Consider the following 18,642-nt stretch of genomic DNA (forward strand, 5'->3'; position numbering starts at 1 on the left):
AATACATAAGTGCCTCAGAGGGTTATGCGTATGGTACTTAAATATGATAGGCTTGCCTGAGGAGGTGAGTTTTCAGGGATCGCTTGAAAGTTTGGAGACTAGTGGAGAGTCTTATTGTGTGTGGAAGGGCATTCCATAGGATGGGAGCAGCCCAATGAAAGTCCTGTAATAGTGAATGGGAGCTAGTGATCCGTGCAGAAGAGAGACGCAAATCTTGTGCAGAGCGGAGTGATCGAGACGGGAGATATTTTTAGATAAGTAGAGAGATATAGGGCCAGATGCACTAAGCTTCAAAAGTGATAAACTGGAGAGTGATAAAAAGCCAGCCAATCAGCTCCTGCCTGCCATGTTACAGGCTGTGTTTGAAATATGTCAGGCAGAAGCTGATTGGTTGGTTGTTTATCACTCTCCATTTTATCACTTTTAAAGCTTAGTGCATATGGCCCATAAGCTGGTGCAGTATGGTTAATAGCTTTATATGCGAGCAGAAGGGTTTCATATTGAATACGATAAAACACAGGTAACCAATGGAGGGACTGGCATGGATAAGAGATTTAGTAGTGTCTTGTGTGAGATAGGGTCGTATTTTGGATATGTTTTTTTAGATGCATGTAATATGATTTGGTAACAGATTGAATGTGGGGAACAAAGGACAGTTCAGAGTCGAGGATGACCCCTAAGCAACGAGCTTGTGGGGTAGGGTAGATTGTTGAGTTGTCAACAGTAATGGAGATAGCATTTTGGAAATATTGAGTTTGAGTTGGCGAGAAGACATCCAAGATGAGATGGCAGAGAAGCATTCAGAGACTCGGCCCAAAATAGTAATGGCCTTTAGACTTGGTAGTTACCAGATCATTCATCACTTTAGTCAGTGCTGTCTCAGTGGAGTGTTGGGAACGAAAGCCTGACTGAAGCGGGTCTAATAGGGCGTGAGAGTTAAGAAAGTGTGTGAGGCAAGAGTAGACAAGTAATGCTAACCATTATGCGCAGGGGCAGCAGTGACACTGACACCATGTATTGCCTACATGATTGCAGCTGAAGACAGGGTGATGAGGAGATGGTGACACAGGGGAGAGGCAGAGGGCAACAGGAGAGAGAGCGGGTGATGGAGAGATAGTGATGCAGGGGAGAGACAGGGGGTGACAGGAGAGAGAGTGTGATGGGGAGATAATGACACAAGGGAGAGGCAGAGAGTGATAGGAGAGAGAGGGTGATAAGGGAGAGACAAAGGGTGACAGGAGAGAAAGGGTGATGGGGAGATAGGCATGCAGGGGAGAGGCAGGGGGTAGGGCAGTAGGTTGCTGCCATCATGACAGCAGTAATGCTAACCAGTACACGGCAGGGGCAGTAGTGACGCTGACACCATGGGGTAGATGTATTAAGCAGTTATAAGGGAGGAGAAGTGATAAAGTGCCTGGTTTCTTTATTGCTGGCCAATCAGCTCTTAACTGTTGCTTTTTAAACCCAAACCAGGGGAGAATTGAGAACTGCACACAAGTCTATAATGTCTCCCATCTTTTGGCTGTTTTGGGGCCACCTTTATTTTCATAACATGGCAGGGGTGCTACCCTGGAAGCCAAGGTACAGTACTGGGTACAGATGGATCGGCTCTCATTGGAGCGGCTCCCGACGCAACTATCACCATGCAACAGGTACGTCATTTGAGACGCTCGCACGTCCCTGTCTCCGCCGTCCACCAGCTTTTCCAATATGACGAGCTGGCAGACTGACAGAGCCTGGCCCCATCTGTATGTGCAAAAAGAAAAAGAAGGTGCACTGTGTGACGCACACCTATGAGTTATCAATAAAACATAAACTTTTATTATTTATTTTTAAAATGGAAAGAAGGTGCAATCCCTATAACGTTTTCTGTATAAGAAACCCCTCTTAGCCGAGGGGAAATGTTTAGGGGTTAAAACATTGACATTTACACCATATAAACATGTAGGGCGGGATGTTCTAACATCCGCTGCCCTGTATTCCCCCCCCCCCCCTTCGCCAGCCACCGCATTATTAATAACGGCATATGCTCTAACATATGCGATTATTAAAACAAGGGACAGCTCTTGCAATAAGAGCTGTCCCATGCGATGCGGCTCCGGGTTTCAGACCTGAGAGTCCGTCTGCGCATGCTCGGAGCGCCGGGTCCGGCCGCAGGGCATCTAGTTACACAGCCCATGTGTGACGAATACAGAGAGCACTAATATCAAAAACCACCTCTAACTGGCAGCGCCCAGGCTCACAGGAAACACTGAGGAACTACAGGTACAATAAAGCCCTACACTTATACTGTGGACATTTAATGCCAAGGATTTCGGACTTTAAAAATCTACTACCTCCTTTGAGGGGATGCGGTCATTTGGTCTACAGCATGACGGTAGAGTCATTAGGTAGACACCATTAGGTCGACATGGAAAAGGTCAACATGGGTCTAGGTCGCAGGGGCAAACACATGATTTTCAGAAGGGGGTTTCCAGAGGGGCGGAGCAAAGCACGGAGATGGACACTTAGGTGACCCAGTATATGCCGGGTCAGTTACAGTATTATAGATAGACCAAATGTATATAAATAATAATAATAATAATAATATATATATATATATATATATATATATATATATATATATATATACATAACAGCAGTGTAGACCCCTGGGCATAGCAATGTATTGGGGCCCCTACCTATCCTCCAGCAGTAGGGGTGGGGGGTGCTATGAGCGGAAGCTTTGATGTCCCGCAGGTGGTAGGGGGTATTATATCAACCGCTCAGCATGTAGGGCCTGGATCAGTAATTTCCACTAATTACCCCTTTACTGCACAGATGGTGGGAGATTGAGTGGGAGAAGGGCATTGGGCTGAATGAAGGGGTCCCAATACATAACTTCCAGGGTGGTAGAGGATGATTAATACGCAGAGGAGGGGTGTATAGTGGAGTGGACTTATTATTCATAATTTTCTGGGAGGACAGCTTGCTTAACTGCGGAATTAAAAACTAGAGAATCCCACCTACCAAATGGTATTGGGGACTAGGGGATCAGAGTTCAGGAGGCAGAGCAATCTGCCAATGAGAATGTAAAACTACATACCAGGTGTGTGGAGCTGGAGCAGTAACCAGCTGCTGGAAGGATGATATCTCTGGTACTGGGCATAGCAGAGACAAGCTACTAGTGTCCACTAAAGGGGGAGAGTCCCAGCTTTTGGAATATTCCTTCAGAAAAACTCTAAAGGTGCCCACACATGCACCGATCCCGGCGGTGCGATGCTATACGATGGGGTGCGCGCTCTCGCGGCACCCCATCGTACAGTACAAAAAGTATGTGCTGCACATACTTTTTGTACTAGCTTTTTCTAGCATAGCATCGCATGCACATCGTATGCACAAGGCATACGATGCGATGCTGTGTGTGCTAGTTAAGCCCACAGCGCACGCCGGGATCGGTGCGTCTGTGGGCACCTTAAGTCAGAAAGAAACTGAAATATCTGACTGGGAAGAGCAATTAACAGGCTTGGATGGGGACCACTGTTTTGAAGTCAGATATCTCCTGTTCCCAAGGGTTGATTTTTAAAATTCTTGTACCCATGAGACTAGGGCCCTCAGATTCCTGGAGGGGTTTCTGGGTACTCAGAAACCCCCCCCTGCGTGCGCTACTGGGTCGACATAGGAAAAGGTCAACATGGTTCTAGGTCGATAAGGTCATTAGTTCGACAGGTCGTTAGTTCGACAGTGTCTAGGTCAACAGTCAAAAGGTCGACATGGGTTTTTTCACTGTTTTTCGAGCCAACATGTGCCGACATGCGGTATTTCATGCCCTTCCATCCACTAGGGCGTGGTGGGAGAATAAAATAGTGTGCCGAGCATAGCTAGTGGATGCGGTGCACTTTAAACTGTGTCCATGTCGACTGTGTCGACATTCGGGTAAAAAAACTGTGAAAAACCCCATGTCGACCTTTTCACTGGGTCGATAAACATTTACAGAATAAACATCATTCACCAAAAATATACACACGGGGCCTGATTCAAACCGGCTCGCTAGGCTGCGTATATTCTGAGCCTAGTGAGTAGGTTACCGCCACCCCACCAAACGCACACCCCCCCTACGCGGATGTATGTGCTTACACATCCGCTCACAATCGCCCCACAGAGGAGAAAGAGCGAGCAGGCCGAGGAACATCTGCGCTCCACGGGGCCCACCCAGTGTTTCTATGGGCGCACCGAACACCACCTGGCTGCTAATCAATGTGCGGCGAACACCCCGGCTAGTGAAAATCTCACCGAAGGAGACAGGACTGAATTGGGACCTTTAGGGTGATGTTTGTGTTTCAGTTAATCAGTGACAATGGACACAGTATATACTGTAAGTGACATTGGGAAAATCTGTACTTTACACAGAGGCATCACACGATCTAGTAAGACCCGGTGGGCATTCTGGGGGTCATTCAGGTGCGGCCACATCCGCGCCATCATGTGCAAAGTACTGATTCTGGGTACTTTGGCTTGCACAGGAAATGCTGTGTGTGTGCGTACAGGTCCTGTGGCATCGGAAGCAGTGATTGACAGTCTGCTGCTGTTGGGGGGCAGGGACAGCAACGGCCTCCGTGACTGGCTGTTGTGTAGGTGGAGGGAAGCGGTCAGGGATCTCTGTTGTAGAATGGAGATTACCCAGGCCTCTGCAACCGACGACTCGCTCGGCACTATGGGGGTAATTCAGACCTGATCGCTGGGCTACGAGATCAGCTATCACTTAAACGCCGCCCCGCTGACGCACCAACTGCATTCACCACCACCACCCATGTGCCTGGCTGCGTACTGTGCGCATAAGTGGTCATTCCATAATCAGCAGTGCTGCGATTTCACAACCCTGCGCTCCAATCTGAATCGTGCCCTATGTGTGAGTGATCCGATTTGTGCATTGCAGAGATGAAGGCACTTTGCTGTACAGCGCTTGTGTGGTGCACCGACTTGTAAGGGAAAGATGCGTCTTCTTACCTTGAGTCTTCCGGGCGCTTAGGTTCGCCGAGTCTCTCGTTCTCCGGGCGGGCAAGAGGTGGCTTTTCAATGAAAGGGACACTTGTTGCTGGGTTAACTCAGGTTTATTGCGGGAATGAGGGCCAACATTACCCACTGACCCGTCCGGCCTAGTAACAGTGCAAATGTGAAGGCACGGTGGTATACAACAATAGTTATTCAATTAACTGAAACCAACTAAGCATAAGAATTACCACGCATTATCTATCTGACCAGTTTACGCCAAACATCAACTGACCCCAACCCGGCCGGCAGTATTGGTAACAGTACTAACTTGGGGTCTAGTCACACCCACAAGTCCAAATTAACTCTGGACACTTCTTACGTTACGAATACCGGGCGGTGTGCTATGGGGCAAGACACCCCCGCTTTATCGTGACTAGGAGCCCACCACGCCTGTATTGTTAACTCAGAGGTGCGTCATACAATCCCTCTTCGTACTAACTTCACAGTCTAGATATAACGTTGAACATTCATCGCTTTACATAATACTGACAATAACAATGTAACAATGCGTTTTACACAGAAACACTCAGAGTGGGGCGACCAGTGGGTCGTGTCGGTGGGTTAGGTTACCGTCTGTAAGTCACCGCTGAATCTGAGGTAACATAGTCTATAAATAGTCCTGAAAGGTACTGGGAGTGCAGTTCTTTGAAATGACCACAGGGTGGCACTGTCCCGTCACTAGAGAAGGTACTTTACCTAAGGTTGCTAATCCTCCCAAGGGAATCCAAGGGCTGGAGTCCTTGGCAGTCTCAGTCTTAATTCCAACAATATTTAACTAGCTGCTGGGGCTGCAGCACAGGGCCTCCTCCTAAGCCTTGCTTCCTTTTTAGCCCCTCTCTTACTGTTTAGGGGTCCCACTGGGTAGTGCAGGTAGCGGTGCTGGGGGCCCCCCACAGTGATAGCTGGGCAGTGCGGGGGGGTTGTGTGGCTGCTGGTGTAGGGCAGAACGCAGCCCTCAAGTCAGGCTGGGTGGCAGTGAGGCGAGCGGCACTGGCAGGCGGGCTGGGGGGTGAGTACCTGGGGACAGGATGCAGTTGCAGGCTCCTGCCCGTCACGACCAGGGACTTGCTCTCCACCGCGCTGGTGTCTCGTCCTCTTCGCCGGGATGTGCTAGTGGGGGCGCCGCAGGCGCAGCGTTGCCCCACTCAGCGGCTCCACCGGCTCTTTAAGCTGGGTCTCTGCAGCGGCAGCTCGTCTGCTGGGCTCCCCTCTGTCTGGCGGTGCTGTAGCGGCGACACCGTCGGGCAGGACGCGTCACCGTTCTCCTCTTCTGTGACGCTGGGGTTCACTGCTGGTCTCCCGTCACTCGCGCGGGTCCTCGCCGGCTTCTCCGTCCTGCTTCTCCCTTCCTTACACGCGCCGTCGCTGCTCACACGCTTCCTTCTCTCTCCCAGCGGTCCCTTCTTCTCCCGCGCTCCAGCCTCTCCGCCTACTTCTCTCTCCACCCCTCACACGCTGGGCGCCAAACTCTGCAGCCAGGGTTAACCCCCAATGTCCCGGGCGTTAACCCCTGCGCTGCAGGAAAGTCTTGGGGGCACCACACTTGCATCTGAAGGTGCGTCACCCCGTTGCTGGCACTTATGGGCTGTACACACGGGCCGACGATCGCTCAGAGTGAAGCTACTTCCCTCCGAACGCTCGGTCTCTCTCAGCACACAGAGTGTTGAACAAGGTGACCAGGGGCAGTGTTCTCTGTTGAGGCCCTGACCGATTAATAACCTGCGTGCAGGTATATAATCTCCACCGGTTTCAGACCGGCGGGGCCGCGCATATAAATCGATGTGTGGTCTACAAGCTGCGGATCGTATTACCTTACATCAATGACCTAACACCTAATAAAATGTACTTTACCACATAGGTAAATGCAGCGGGGCGGGGGTTCTGGTTGCCCAGAAACCCCCGATCATTTTGGAAAGTACCTTAAATTATGACAACAATAGCACTGGTATATAATATGATCAGTGGAGCGGCCACCACATTATGCAGTGTAAGGGACAGAGCGGAGCTGCTACACAAGCCCAGTGTACCAGCTTCTTCTACCACATTTACTGTATGGGGATTATTATGATTCACTCGGAAAGACACAATCACTCTCTAATGGACAAAACCATATGCAGGTGGGCAGGGGCGGATTTAGGGATGAGGGCGCCCCTAGGCACAACAATAATGTTCACTAAGTAGGACAGTTTATAGGGGCAGTATCTGCATGTCCTATCCATTTACATTCTATTTAAGATGGAATATAGTACAGTACAGTGGATATTTTGCAGTTATTGGTACATTTTGGGCTGACAGTACTATCACAGGCATCCAAGTGCCGCCCCCAAACATGTGCCGCCCCTAGGCCGGTGCCTCACGTGCCTAATGGGAAATTCGGCTCTGCAGGTGGGGCAGGTGCAACATGTGCAGACAGATTTAGATTTGGGTATTTTATTGTTTCTGTGCAGGGTAAATACTGGCTGCTTTATTTTTACACTGCAATATGGATATCAGTATGAAGTACACCCCCCACCCAAATCTAACTCTCTCTGCACATGTTACATCAGCCCCACCTGCAGTGCATATGGTTTTGGCCATTAGAGAGTGATTGTGCCTTTCTGAGTGAATCAGAATAATCCCATATGTGTGGATCTGATCCCTCAAACATTGCAATGGACCAGAGAGCAGCTGCCAGGAGGAAGAAACAGGAGCCTTACCATGAAGTGAGAGATTGTGAGCTTAGAGCTTGCAGTACTGGGTCTAATATGTTAGTGTATTGATTATGATAGGTTTAACCTTCTCCTGACCACTTATGTTATTTCAATGTTTGAAACAGCCTATACCAGTGGTTGCCAACCCGTCGCTCGCGAGCTACCGGCAGCGACCTGGGTGGCTCGACCACCCCTCCATTATCCGCTGCATCTGCTTCCCTTTTTACTGAGGGGAGGAGAGCGCATTGTGGGTCTCTCCTACCCCTCACTTTGCATCCCTGTGACTGGGTCATCCACCAATCAGAGCTCGCGGGCAGGCAGCCAATCGGGAGCCGGCCTGCAAGCTTTGATTGGCGGATGGCCCAGTCACAAGGAAGTGAGGGGAAGGAGAGATGAGCAGTGCACTGTGCTCTCCTTCCCTGAGAAGGGAAGCAGCGGCGGCGGCGACCCCGGACACGGGACACAGACAGCAGCACTGCAGGGGAACACCGGATGACCGAACTGTCCTCTCCCCGGCAGTAGCAACAACAATGGTGTGTCTGCTGCTGATGGGAAACTAGCACTGGGGCACACCCTGCCCTGGTACTGTGGGGCATACTTGTTTCTGGCACTGTGGGGCATTCGTTTCTGGCACTGTGGGGGCATACCTGGCACTATTGGGGGAATATCTGGCACTATTGGGAGCATATCTGCCACAGTGGGGGCATACCTGGCACTATTGGGGGAATATCTGGCACTATTGGGAGCATATCTGGCACAGGGCGGGCATACCTGGCACTATTGGGGGCATACTTTGCACTGTGGGGGCATACTTGGCACCGTAGGGGCATACCTGGCACCGTGGGGGCATACATGTTTCTGGCACTGTGGGGGCATACCTGGCACTTTGGGAGCATATGTATATCTGGCACTATTTGGGCATATGTATATCTGGCACTGCACTATTAGGGGTATATGTATACCACACCCCCATTTTCATTGGCCGCACCCCATGTGGCATGTGGCTATACCACCAGGGTATTTATTTAGAATGGCATCACAATCGGGCAGCCATTGTTTATCTGGCACTGCTGGGGGGGGGGGGGGCATTGTGTTTATTGCATAACTGTGGGTATTGTTGGCATTGTGTAACTGGTGGCATGTGTATATATGGCACAGTGTCTATTCAGAGAGGCTGGGGGCATGGCCAGCAGCTCTAAGAGCACTCTCCATGCCCCCATGGTGGAAAAATGGGGGATGTGGCCTTGTAGGACGTTAGTGTGGTATACACTTTTAATCCAGGGTATTGAAGAGGCAACAGTGAGACTTAAAGAACGGATAGAGATTTATTGTTTGTAACAATGAATGAATTTGCCTGAAAATAGAATGAGCACAGCCAATTTACAATAGCAAGACTGTTTAACAATACATTAGGCTGCGTTAGACAAAAAGCTTACACGGGGTTAACCCACATCATAATTACTCTGCACACCTCAGGCGAATAACTAACTCTCTCCTCCAAACCACTCTATGTCTCGCTTATTCTTACTGAACAGGTATGCTATACTTAACACTATGTGAATCAATGGTACCGGTACCAACTAAAGCTTTGGCCTGCATACAAGAATCAATGTACATTTTCCCAGGATAATGTACCTAAAGGACAACCCGGCCTTTCTACTGATAAATAGCCTGGGTGGTGTAGTGGCCCGGCCTTCCTATGGATAAATAGCCTGGGTGGTGTAGTTGTCTGGCCTTCCTACGGATAAATAGCCTGGGTGGTGTAGTGGCCCGGCCTTCCTACGGATAAATAGCCTTGGTGGTGTAGTGGCCCGGCCTTCCTACGGATAAATAGCCTGGGTGGTGTAGTGGCCCAGCCTTCCTATGGATAAATAGCCTGGGTGGTGTAGTTGTCTGGCCTTCCTACGGATAAATAGCCTGGGTGGTGTAGTGGCCCGGCCTTCCTACGGATAAATAGCCTGGGTGGTGTAGTGGCCCGGCCTTCCTATGGATAAATAGCCTGGGTGGTGTAGTTGTCTGGCCTTCCTACGAATAAATAGCCTGGGTGGTGTAGTGGCCCGGCCTTCCTACGGATAAATAGCCTGGGTGGTGTAGTGGCCCGGCCTTCCTACGGATAAATAGCCTGGGTGGTGTAGTTGTCTGGCCTTCCTACGGATAAATAGCCTGGGTGGTGTAGTGGCCCGGCCTTCCTACGGATAAATAGCCTGGGTGGTGTAGTGGCCCGGCCTTCCTACGGATAAATAGACTGGCCTGCGTGATAGAGTCTGTCTGGGACTCAATGACAGTGTCGCTGTAGTTAGACAGGAGGGTCCTCTCTGTATAAGGGTACTACCCCTGGGCTGGTCCCATACTTAAGATGGAGGGAGCAAATGCCCCTCTATAGCTTGCCCTGTAGCTGTGGGACTTCACTAGGTCTCCGCTTCAGGGATCACATATTTACATATTCTTGGCCACCATGACCAGATTTACTGTTTTGCTGCATTGCTGTGGGGAAGGCTCCTCTCCAAGGGGTGACAGTCCTTTTTATACTACCCACAATCCCGTCTCACTGTTTACATGACAGCATTCCACTCTGATATAAGCGGCATACATGGCGCTGTACGTATATACTCCTGAGCACTCTCCATTTGCTGCGGTACCCGGTGCGGCTGTAGGTGCTTCCCCTGGCTGTTACCTAATTAAGGGTGAGGTGACTCACCGCGCTCCCCTTCCATCCCATGGCACACGCAGGGTTGGAGGAGGTACTTAACCCTCCCTCTGCGGTGGGGACCATGGTCCATCTTTTGGGTAGTGGGACCCGCTGCAGGGTACCACATTAGTAGGTCCTGCCCCCTAATTTCGGCACGCGCAGATGTCCCTTCCCCTCTACCTCCAGTGTTGGGAGGTATGTATGTGGCATATTGGACATTGCAGTGTGTGGCATATTGTGTCTGAGGCATTGCAGTATGTGTCATAATGTCTGGGGCATTACAGTGTGTGGCATAATGTGTAAATGGCATTATTTGGTTATTACGCAGATTTCATTTTTATTCTTTATTTTAGCAGCTCTTGGGGTGGTTTATTTTGCCACGAGGAGCTCACACCCCAAAAAAGGTTGGAGACCACTATACTATATACTATCTGTACAATTTCAGGGCTGTTACTGCTCCCCCAGACTCCCGCACTTACTCCAATGCGCTGCAGAGTGGGAGATTTTGGATTACATTTGGAAACCCTCCTGTTGTGCTGCTGCAGTGTTACTGCACAATGGAATCTTGGGTCAAAGAGACTATAGATATTCTTGTTACACATTGTTTACTGATTACACAATCATGGTCCAATGAAATCTAACCATCAGTGTAAACACTATACATTGAGTTTGCAGGCGGCTCTCCAAATAGCATAATATCTGCATAGATAACACCTAAATAAATAATGGACATTTTGTTGGTATTGTCTCCACAAGTTCCAGGAAACTGGGGGACTGTGTTTGTGTTTCGCTTAATCAGTGACATTGGACGCAGTATATAGGTAACGGGAATACCAGTAGTTTACCCCAGACCTCATCGCCAGACACCATGACTTCCCTGCACCTTATACTGGGGCTGGCTTCTGTATTGTGCCTACTGGATTGTGTTACTTCTGCACCAGAAAGGACAAGGTATATATATATATATGTCATCATACAAAACTGTATTTATAGCTTGAATTAAGAGCATGCTATATTGCACTAGAAGAAAATATAATGCCCCATACACACGGTTCGATTTGGTCAATTTTTCAATTCAATTTTAAATTGAAATCTAATGGAAATTGGAGGTTTCAGCCGCATTCGATGCCGATTCCATCCCGATGCGCAGCAGAGTGGCATCGAAATCGAATAGAAAAATAGACTATAAACTATTACATCTCTGTACTACATGTTGAGTATTCCTTATCTAAAATACTCGGGAAAAGAATAATTTTGGATAACGGACTATTCCGTTCATGTTTTTTATATTTGAATGAGGCATGTTGCGGTATCTTGCATTTATGTTGTATGAGCACATCAAACACATGAAATACACACAAATATATTTTATTTGTGCATAAAACAAGGTTTTAAAACACGAAACAAAGTTTGTGTACAATCTCAGGCACTGAATTTGAATGCCAAGCAATCATTTTCTTGCATATATTTAGTGCCAGTTACATATCATGTCCTTAGTAGTGCCAGTTACATATTATATCCAAGTAGTGCCAGTTACAGATGTCCCCAGTAGTGCCAGTTACAGATGTCCCCAGTAGTGCCTGTTATATATCATGACCCCGGTAGTGCCAGTTACATATCATGTCCCCAGTAGTGCAAGTTACATATCATGTCCTCAGTAGTGCCAGTTACATATTATATCCAAATAGTGCCAGTTACCGATGTCCCCAGTAGTGCCAGTTAAATATCATGTCCTCAGTAGTGCCAGTTACAGATGTCAACAGTAGTGCCAGTTACAGATGTCAACAGTAGTGCCAGTTACAGATGTTCCCAGTAGCGCCAGTTAGCTAGCATGTCCCCGGTAGTGTCAGTTACAGATGTCCCCAGTAGTGCCAATTACAGATGTCCCCAGTAGTGCCTGTTATATATCATGTCCCCGGTCGTGCCAGTTACATATCATGTCCCCAGTAGTGCAAGTTACATATCATGTCCCCAGTAGTGTCAGTTAAATATCATGTCCTCAGTAGTGCCAGTTACAGATGTCAACAGTAGTGCCAGTTACAGATGTCAACAGTAGTGCCAGTTACAGATGTTCCCAGTAGCGCCAGTTAGATAGCATGTCCCCGGTAGTGTCAGTTAAAGATGGCCTCAGTAGTGCCAGTTACATATCATGTCCCCTGTAGTGCCAGTTACAGATGTTCCCAGTAGCGCCAGTTAGATAGCATGTCCCCGGTAGTGTCAGTTAAAGATGTCCTCATTAGTGCCAGTTACATATCATGTCCCCTGTAGTGCCAGTTACAGATGTTCCCAGTAGCGCTAGTTAGATATCATGTCTCCGGTAATGCCAGTTAAAGATGTCCCCAGTAGGTTTTTAGAAGAAGAAAAAACAGTACATTCTGAAACCTATGGATAAGGGATAAATTGGATAAGGGATATTAGGATAATGGATATTCAACCTGTATATAGTCTAAATCGAATGCATTTTGCTTGCTGTTCGATTAGATCCTGATTTGATCCCAATCAATCGATCGATCGAATTGCAAGCAAAATCGCACCTTGTGTGATCGATTTCTTCCACTGGCATAGCTATAATGGGTGCAAGGTACAGGGGGGCCCATACACCCTGTACCCATTTAATTATACTTACCTCTCCATTGGTCTGGCGCTGGCAGCAAAAATCACTGGACAAATGTACAATAGAGGTGTCCTCAGGAGGAACGTGTTGCGAAAGCCATATTCCCAGGGGACCTGCACATGTACAGTAGACTCTTGACACAATGCTAATTTACTGCACGACCAAAGAGAAGGTGGCCCATTAGGAGCCTGTACGCAGGCCCCCTTCTCTCTGTAGTATATTAATAATAACAACAAGATACGGTAGTCATTTACTGCAATTGTCAGCAATTTTGACAATTTTTTTTTTTTGCTAAAAAACAGCACTGACAATGATAATATTCATTAACTTCACGGTAATATTTAAAACATAGTAAATTAAATTCTGATCACATGCAGTGGTCGCACCACATTGGATATGTATAATCATTACCGTATATACTCGAGTATACGCCAAGTTTTTCAGCCTTTCTTTTAGCTGAAAAAGTCCCCACTCGGCTTATACTCGAGTCAGTGGCGTCTGCCCTGCGTTCAGCCATACACTTCGCTGCCCGGCTCCACTTTGAACATAGGCGCGGCTACCGGCAACATGGCCGCCGGCCTCCTGCACTATACATGTCCTCAGTGCAGGAGGCCGGCGGCCATGTTGCCGTAGCCGCGCCTTTGTTCAAAGTGGAGCCGGGCAGCCAAGTGGATGGCAGGGCAGTGGCGGAGGCCGAGGAGCCAGTCAGCGGTGCACCCCAAACCCCCTGGAGTCGGACGCTGGAGGAGGTAAGCGGCGGCTTCTCCCTCCCCCTCCGTGTGCGGTGTCCCTTGCAGGGGGTGCCTGTAATCACTGTAGTGATATACCTGTGTGCCTGCCATCACTGTGGTGATATTCCTGTGTGCCTGTAATATAGAACAAATAAGTGTTGGGTAATGCCCAGTGTGATATTGCTAATGACAGGGCTCAGTGGATGAGTGGAGGAATGTGCTTCTGGTGTATGTGGACGTGTCTGTGCTTGTTGTGCTGCTGCATCTGTCAACTCCTGTGTACCACGTCTATGTGCACATTACAGTGTATTCTTGTCAAAATTGAATTTGGTGGTGTCCCAGGGGTGAACAGGGGGGAGCAGCCTGTGGTGTCCTGCTATAAGGCAGGGGGAAAAGCCTGTGATGTCCCAGGGGTGAGCAGGGGGGATCAGCCTGTGATGTCCCAGGGGAGCAGCCTGTGGTGTCCTGCTATTAGGCAGTGGGAGCAGCCTGTTGTGTCCTGGTATTATTATACAGGGAAATGTACCAGTAGCTGCTGCATGTCCCACCCTAGGCTTATACTCGGGTCAATAAATTTTCCCAGTTTTTTGTGGTAAAATTAGGTGCCTCGGCTTATATTCGGGTCGACTTATACTCGAGTATATACGGTACTTGTTAAGCCCAACATGTACATAGAGCACCCAGGCCAATGGTAAAGTGCTCTTGGAATTTCTTTTCCAAACAATATTGTTTTTTTGTTTTTGTTTTTAAGATAGACTACAGGGATAATATAGCTCCCTCTTGTGGTTAATAGGGTGAATTACACTTTGCAACTGAATTTTTAGAAGTTTTTTTTATTAAAACAAGTGACACACTGTGTTTGCTTCAGGTTTTCCAAGAGAACCCAGAGATCCGTGGATGACCCACCTGCGGTGGACTGTGAGCTGAGTACCTGGACCACGTGGAGTGCGTGTGACCCATGTACTAAAGAGAGGGTAATGATAACCTATGACTACACACCATTTACACACACATTATGTTCCTAAGCAGCATATATACACCACCTGCCTTCCCATGCAACCCCCCCTGCGCCCAAATCCCCTCAGTAGCATGAAGGGGATGCCTACGTGAGCACATCCTCTTGCATGCAGCCGACCATTGAATGATTTTTCTGCTGTTCGCAGATAAAAGTCAATCTGGACTGACTGTTATCTTGCCGGCTGATCATGTGACGTTGCGCCTACATTCCGAGGGGAACAACCAGTTTTTTCATGAGGATGCCGGGAAAACTCTGGGTGTTCACTCGTTGCCATCCCCTGCTCCCCCCCCCCCCCCCCCCCCCCCGTGCGAATGCTTTGGCAAGTGTGGTACTCGCCGAAGGCTTTTGCACAGGGGGATGGCACATGCGCATTTACGCGCATGCCCAGACCCCTCACCATCGAGAGTGGGGACGACTTCAAACCAGTATTCTAAAAGTAAACGGTACTTGTTTCCTAGCATGGCGCCCCTGATTTCCATCAAAGTGCATCGCAATGCATCGCATGCAATATAGCGGCATGCGATGCATGCGATGCGATGCATGCGATGCATGCGATGTGATTTTTAATTGTACAAGCCCCCTGATGGGTGCTTACAATGTTAAATGCACCCCCATTGTCAACGCCACCCCCACTATCAACGGCAACCCGAAGCGTGGCGAGCGCAGCGTCCGACCTTTTCATACTCCCACTATCCACGTCGGCATGGAGTTGAATTTAGATAGTGTGGCGAGCGCAGCGTTCCACCGAGCCCGAAGCGTGGCAAGCGCAGCGAGCCCCGCGAGGGGACGAGGATTACTTAACATGTACTTAAGCGCTCGCCACGCTTCGGGCTCGGTGGCTCGCTGCACTCGCCACACTATCTAAAGTCAACTTCACGCCGACGTGGATAGTGGGGGTATGAAAAGGTCGGAGGACGCGTACCGCCACCCCTCGCGGGCTCGCTGCGCTCACCGCGCTTCGGGCTTGCGTTGATAGTGGGGGTGCATTTAACATTGTAAGCACCCATCAGGGTGCTTGTACAAATAAAAATCGTATCGCATGCCATTTGCTAGCATGCGATGCTATGCGATATTTAATTGTGCATTCTGGGTAATTTACCGAATATCACATCGCATCGCATACGGTATGCCATGGTATGCGATGGGCGCCGTGCTAGGAAACAAGTACCAAGTAAACTTTTCTAGATACTGCAAAGAGTGTTCTTAGGATGCTATTTTCTTATGTATTACTACCTATCGTCTTATTTAGCTCTACAAAAGGGTAGAAATACTGTATGTTAGGGTTCAGTAAACAAAATCATAATAATCAGACGCACAATGGTATAAGAACCATATTTTGCTATAACTACTATGGATACCTCTGAAATGGTTGGCTAATCCTCTGGGTTGACTTGCCACATCCCTTAATTGGGCCTCTGGTGTGATGTCATTTAGATGTGCGGTGAGTTCCGAAGTTTCAAAAGTCTGAATAAGATAGAAGGCTGGCAAAGGGGGGAGACTGCCAAATTTCCACTCCCTACTAGCCTGTACAGAGGAATAACATAGACCTATCTCCAACATTTTATTTCCATGACGATACCTCTAAATAAGCGCACCACATTTATTCAAGTTAAAATACTCATGAATATTTCTCTTTCTGATTTCAAGTACCGTACTCGGAGTATTGTGAGGTTTGGCCAGTATGGAGGGAAACGTTGTCTGAGCGCGCTTGGAGAACGACAACGCTGTAAACCGGATAAGCCTTGTGATGAACAAGCCCCTGACTGCGGAAATGACTTTGAGTGTGAATCAGGTAGGGACTCACCAGGGTTGCTGATTAGAAAACTTAATTACAGGCAAAGCTGTAAAAAATGTTTGCGATCTGCCACTAGTCTGCAGGATATAGGGGTAAACCAATGCTCCAATTTGTGCAGAAACCCATAAGCATTTTACTAGATTAAGCGTAGTACCTTCTGATGAACTGCAGGTGTTGCTGTTGGCTTTTTTCCTATGGAAATGCTCAGTCTTGGAGTACCGTATTGTTCCCCAAGTTTTTGAATTCAAATGTTTGGTACTTGTGTATTATCACGGCGCCCATCGCATCGCATACCAAAAAGCATACGATGGTATGTGATGCAATGCGATATCGCGCAATGTTGTACAATGGCATACAATTTTAAAATTGTATGACATTGTATATGGCATACAATGCCATACAATGCGATGGGATGCGATTAAAAATTGTATAAGCACCCTAATGGGTGTTTACAATGTTAAATGCACCCCCACGCCACCCCCCACTATAAACGTGAACCCGAAGCGTGACGAGCCCTTTTCATACCCCCACTATCCACGTCGGCGTGGAGTTGATTTTATAAAGCGTGGCGAGCGCAGTGAGCCACTGAGCCCGAAGCGAGGCGAGCGCAGCGAGGCGAGCGCAGCGAGCCCCACGAGGGGACGCGCATAACTTCACAGGTATACGCGTCCCCTAGCGGGGCTCACTGTGCTCACCACTCTTCGGGCTCGGTGGCTCGCTGCGCTCGCCACACTATATGAAATCAACTCCACGCCGACGTGGATAGTGGGGGTATTAAAAGGTCGTAGGACGCGTTTATAGTGGAGGGTGGCGTGGGGGTGCATACTACATTGTAAGCACCCATTAGGGTGCTTAAAACCACCCATTAGTGGTGCTTGTACAATTTTTAATTGAATAGTGGTGTAAAATCACGTCGCATCACATCACATGCCATCGGGTGTATGGCATGCGGTACAATGCGATAAAAACAACGCACGACCAACATCGGGGGCGCCGCTATAATACACAAGTACCAAATGTTTTAATTGGATGCAAAAACTTTTTCTATCGGAAAAATTCATAGCTATATTCCTGGATATCGGACTTTAGTCTTTTCATTTTAATTATGGCTGACCGATATTCTCTTTGCAGTCCAGAATGCTCAGGTTTCTGACCGATGAGGACAATGCTGCTTTTGTTTACAGGTAGATGTATAAAGCAGAGACTTCTGTGTAACGGGGACAATGATTGTGGAGATGGTTCAGATGAAAGTTGTGATGATGGGAGAGACCCGAAGCCTGTCTGCAGGAACGATGTTGAATTGTCGGAAATCGCAAGAACATCAGGAAACGGGTGAGTCATGTATTACAGCCTATTTAAATGACTCAGATCAATGGGGTAAGTCCAGTTGCCCACATGCAAGATCAATATTGGTGTCCCCTCCTCCACACACACACACACACACACACACACACACACACACACACACACCACCTTATATAATTATTTAATACAAGCTGGAGTACCTGGCATTGCCCAGGATTTTAAGAATGTTTGTTTCCAAAAATGAATTTAAATATTAAACAGAGGTTTGTTAGTAACTCGCACAGGACTATATTCCTATAAGGAGGATAACCGCTGGACCCCCCAAAAAAATGCTACAATCTGTGGCTATAATGGAATAGGGGAGGTGTGCTACCACTGGACAACAAATACAATACAGCAAAAGAGTTTTTCTCAAGAAGAAAAGGAGGAAAGGGTTGTCACTGGTGTGGTGCACCTGAAAGGATTTATTACAATAAAATTTAACCTTTATTACTCCCCCTTTATTTACCCCCACAGTATTTGTTCATAGATTGTAATTGATATGTACCCAAGTTTGGTGTAAATTGCTCCAGTCATTCCAGAGTTATGCTGTCTGCTGAAATACTCTGTGCTGCTGCACAACCCCCAGGGGTGTGTTACCCCCAGAGTGTTTGTTCACCGATTGTAAGTGATATGTATGCCAAGTTTGGTGTAAATTGCTCCAGTCACTCCGGAGTTATGCTGTCTGCTGAAATACTCTGTACTGCAGCCTCAGCCCTAGGGGGGCTAG

At 48.2% G+C, this 18,642-nt stretch overlaps 1 protein-coding gene across 1 annotated transcript in view; it reads left to right on the forward strand.

Annotated features, from left to right (window-relative positions):
- The first annotated feature begins 1,643 nt into the window (after positions 1 to 1,643).
- Positions 1,644 to 18,642, forward strand: part of LOC146017045 (complement component C9-like) — a 30,942-nt gene continuing 13,943 nt past the window's right edge. The window contains exons 1-4 of the mRNA XM_083151777.1: positions 1,644 to 1,652; positions 14,580 to 14,729; positions 16,421 to 16,565; positions 17,753 to 17,900. Of these exons, the coding sequence (XP_083007903.1) occupies positions 1,644 to 1,652; positions 14,580 to 14,729; positions 16,421 to 16,565; positions 17,753 to 17,900 (452 nt within the window). The remainder of the gene's footprint in view (positions 1,653 to 14,579; positions 14,730 to 16,420; positions 16,566 to 17,752; positions 17,901 to 18,642) is intronic.

This window comes from Crinia signifera, chromosome 1 (assembly GCF_055691185.1).
Source record: "Crinia signifera chromosome 1, ASM5569118v1, whole genome shotgun sequence".
Lineage (NCBI taxonomy): Eukaryota > Metazoa > Chordata > Amphibia > Anura > Myobatrachidae > Crinia > Crinia signifera.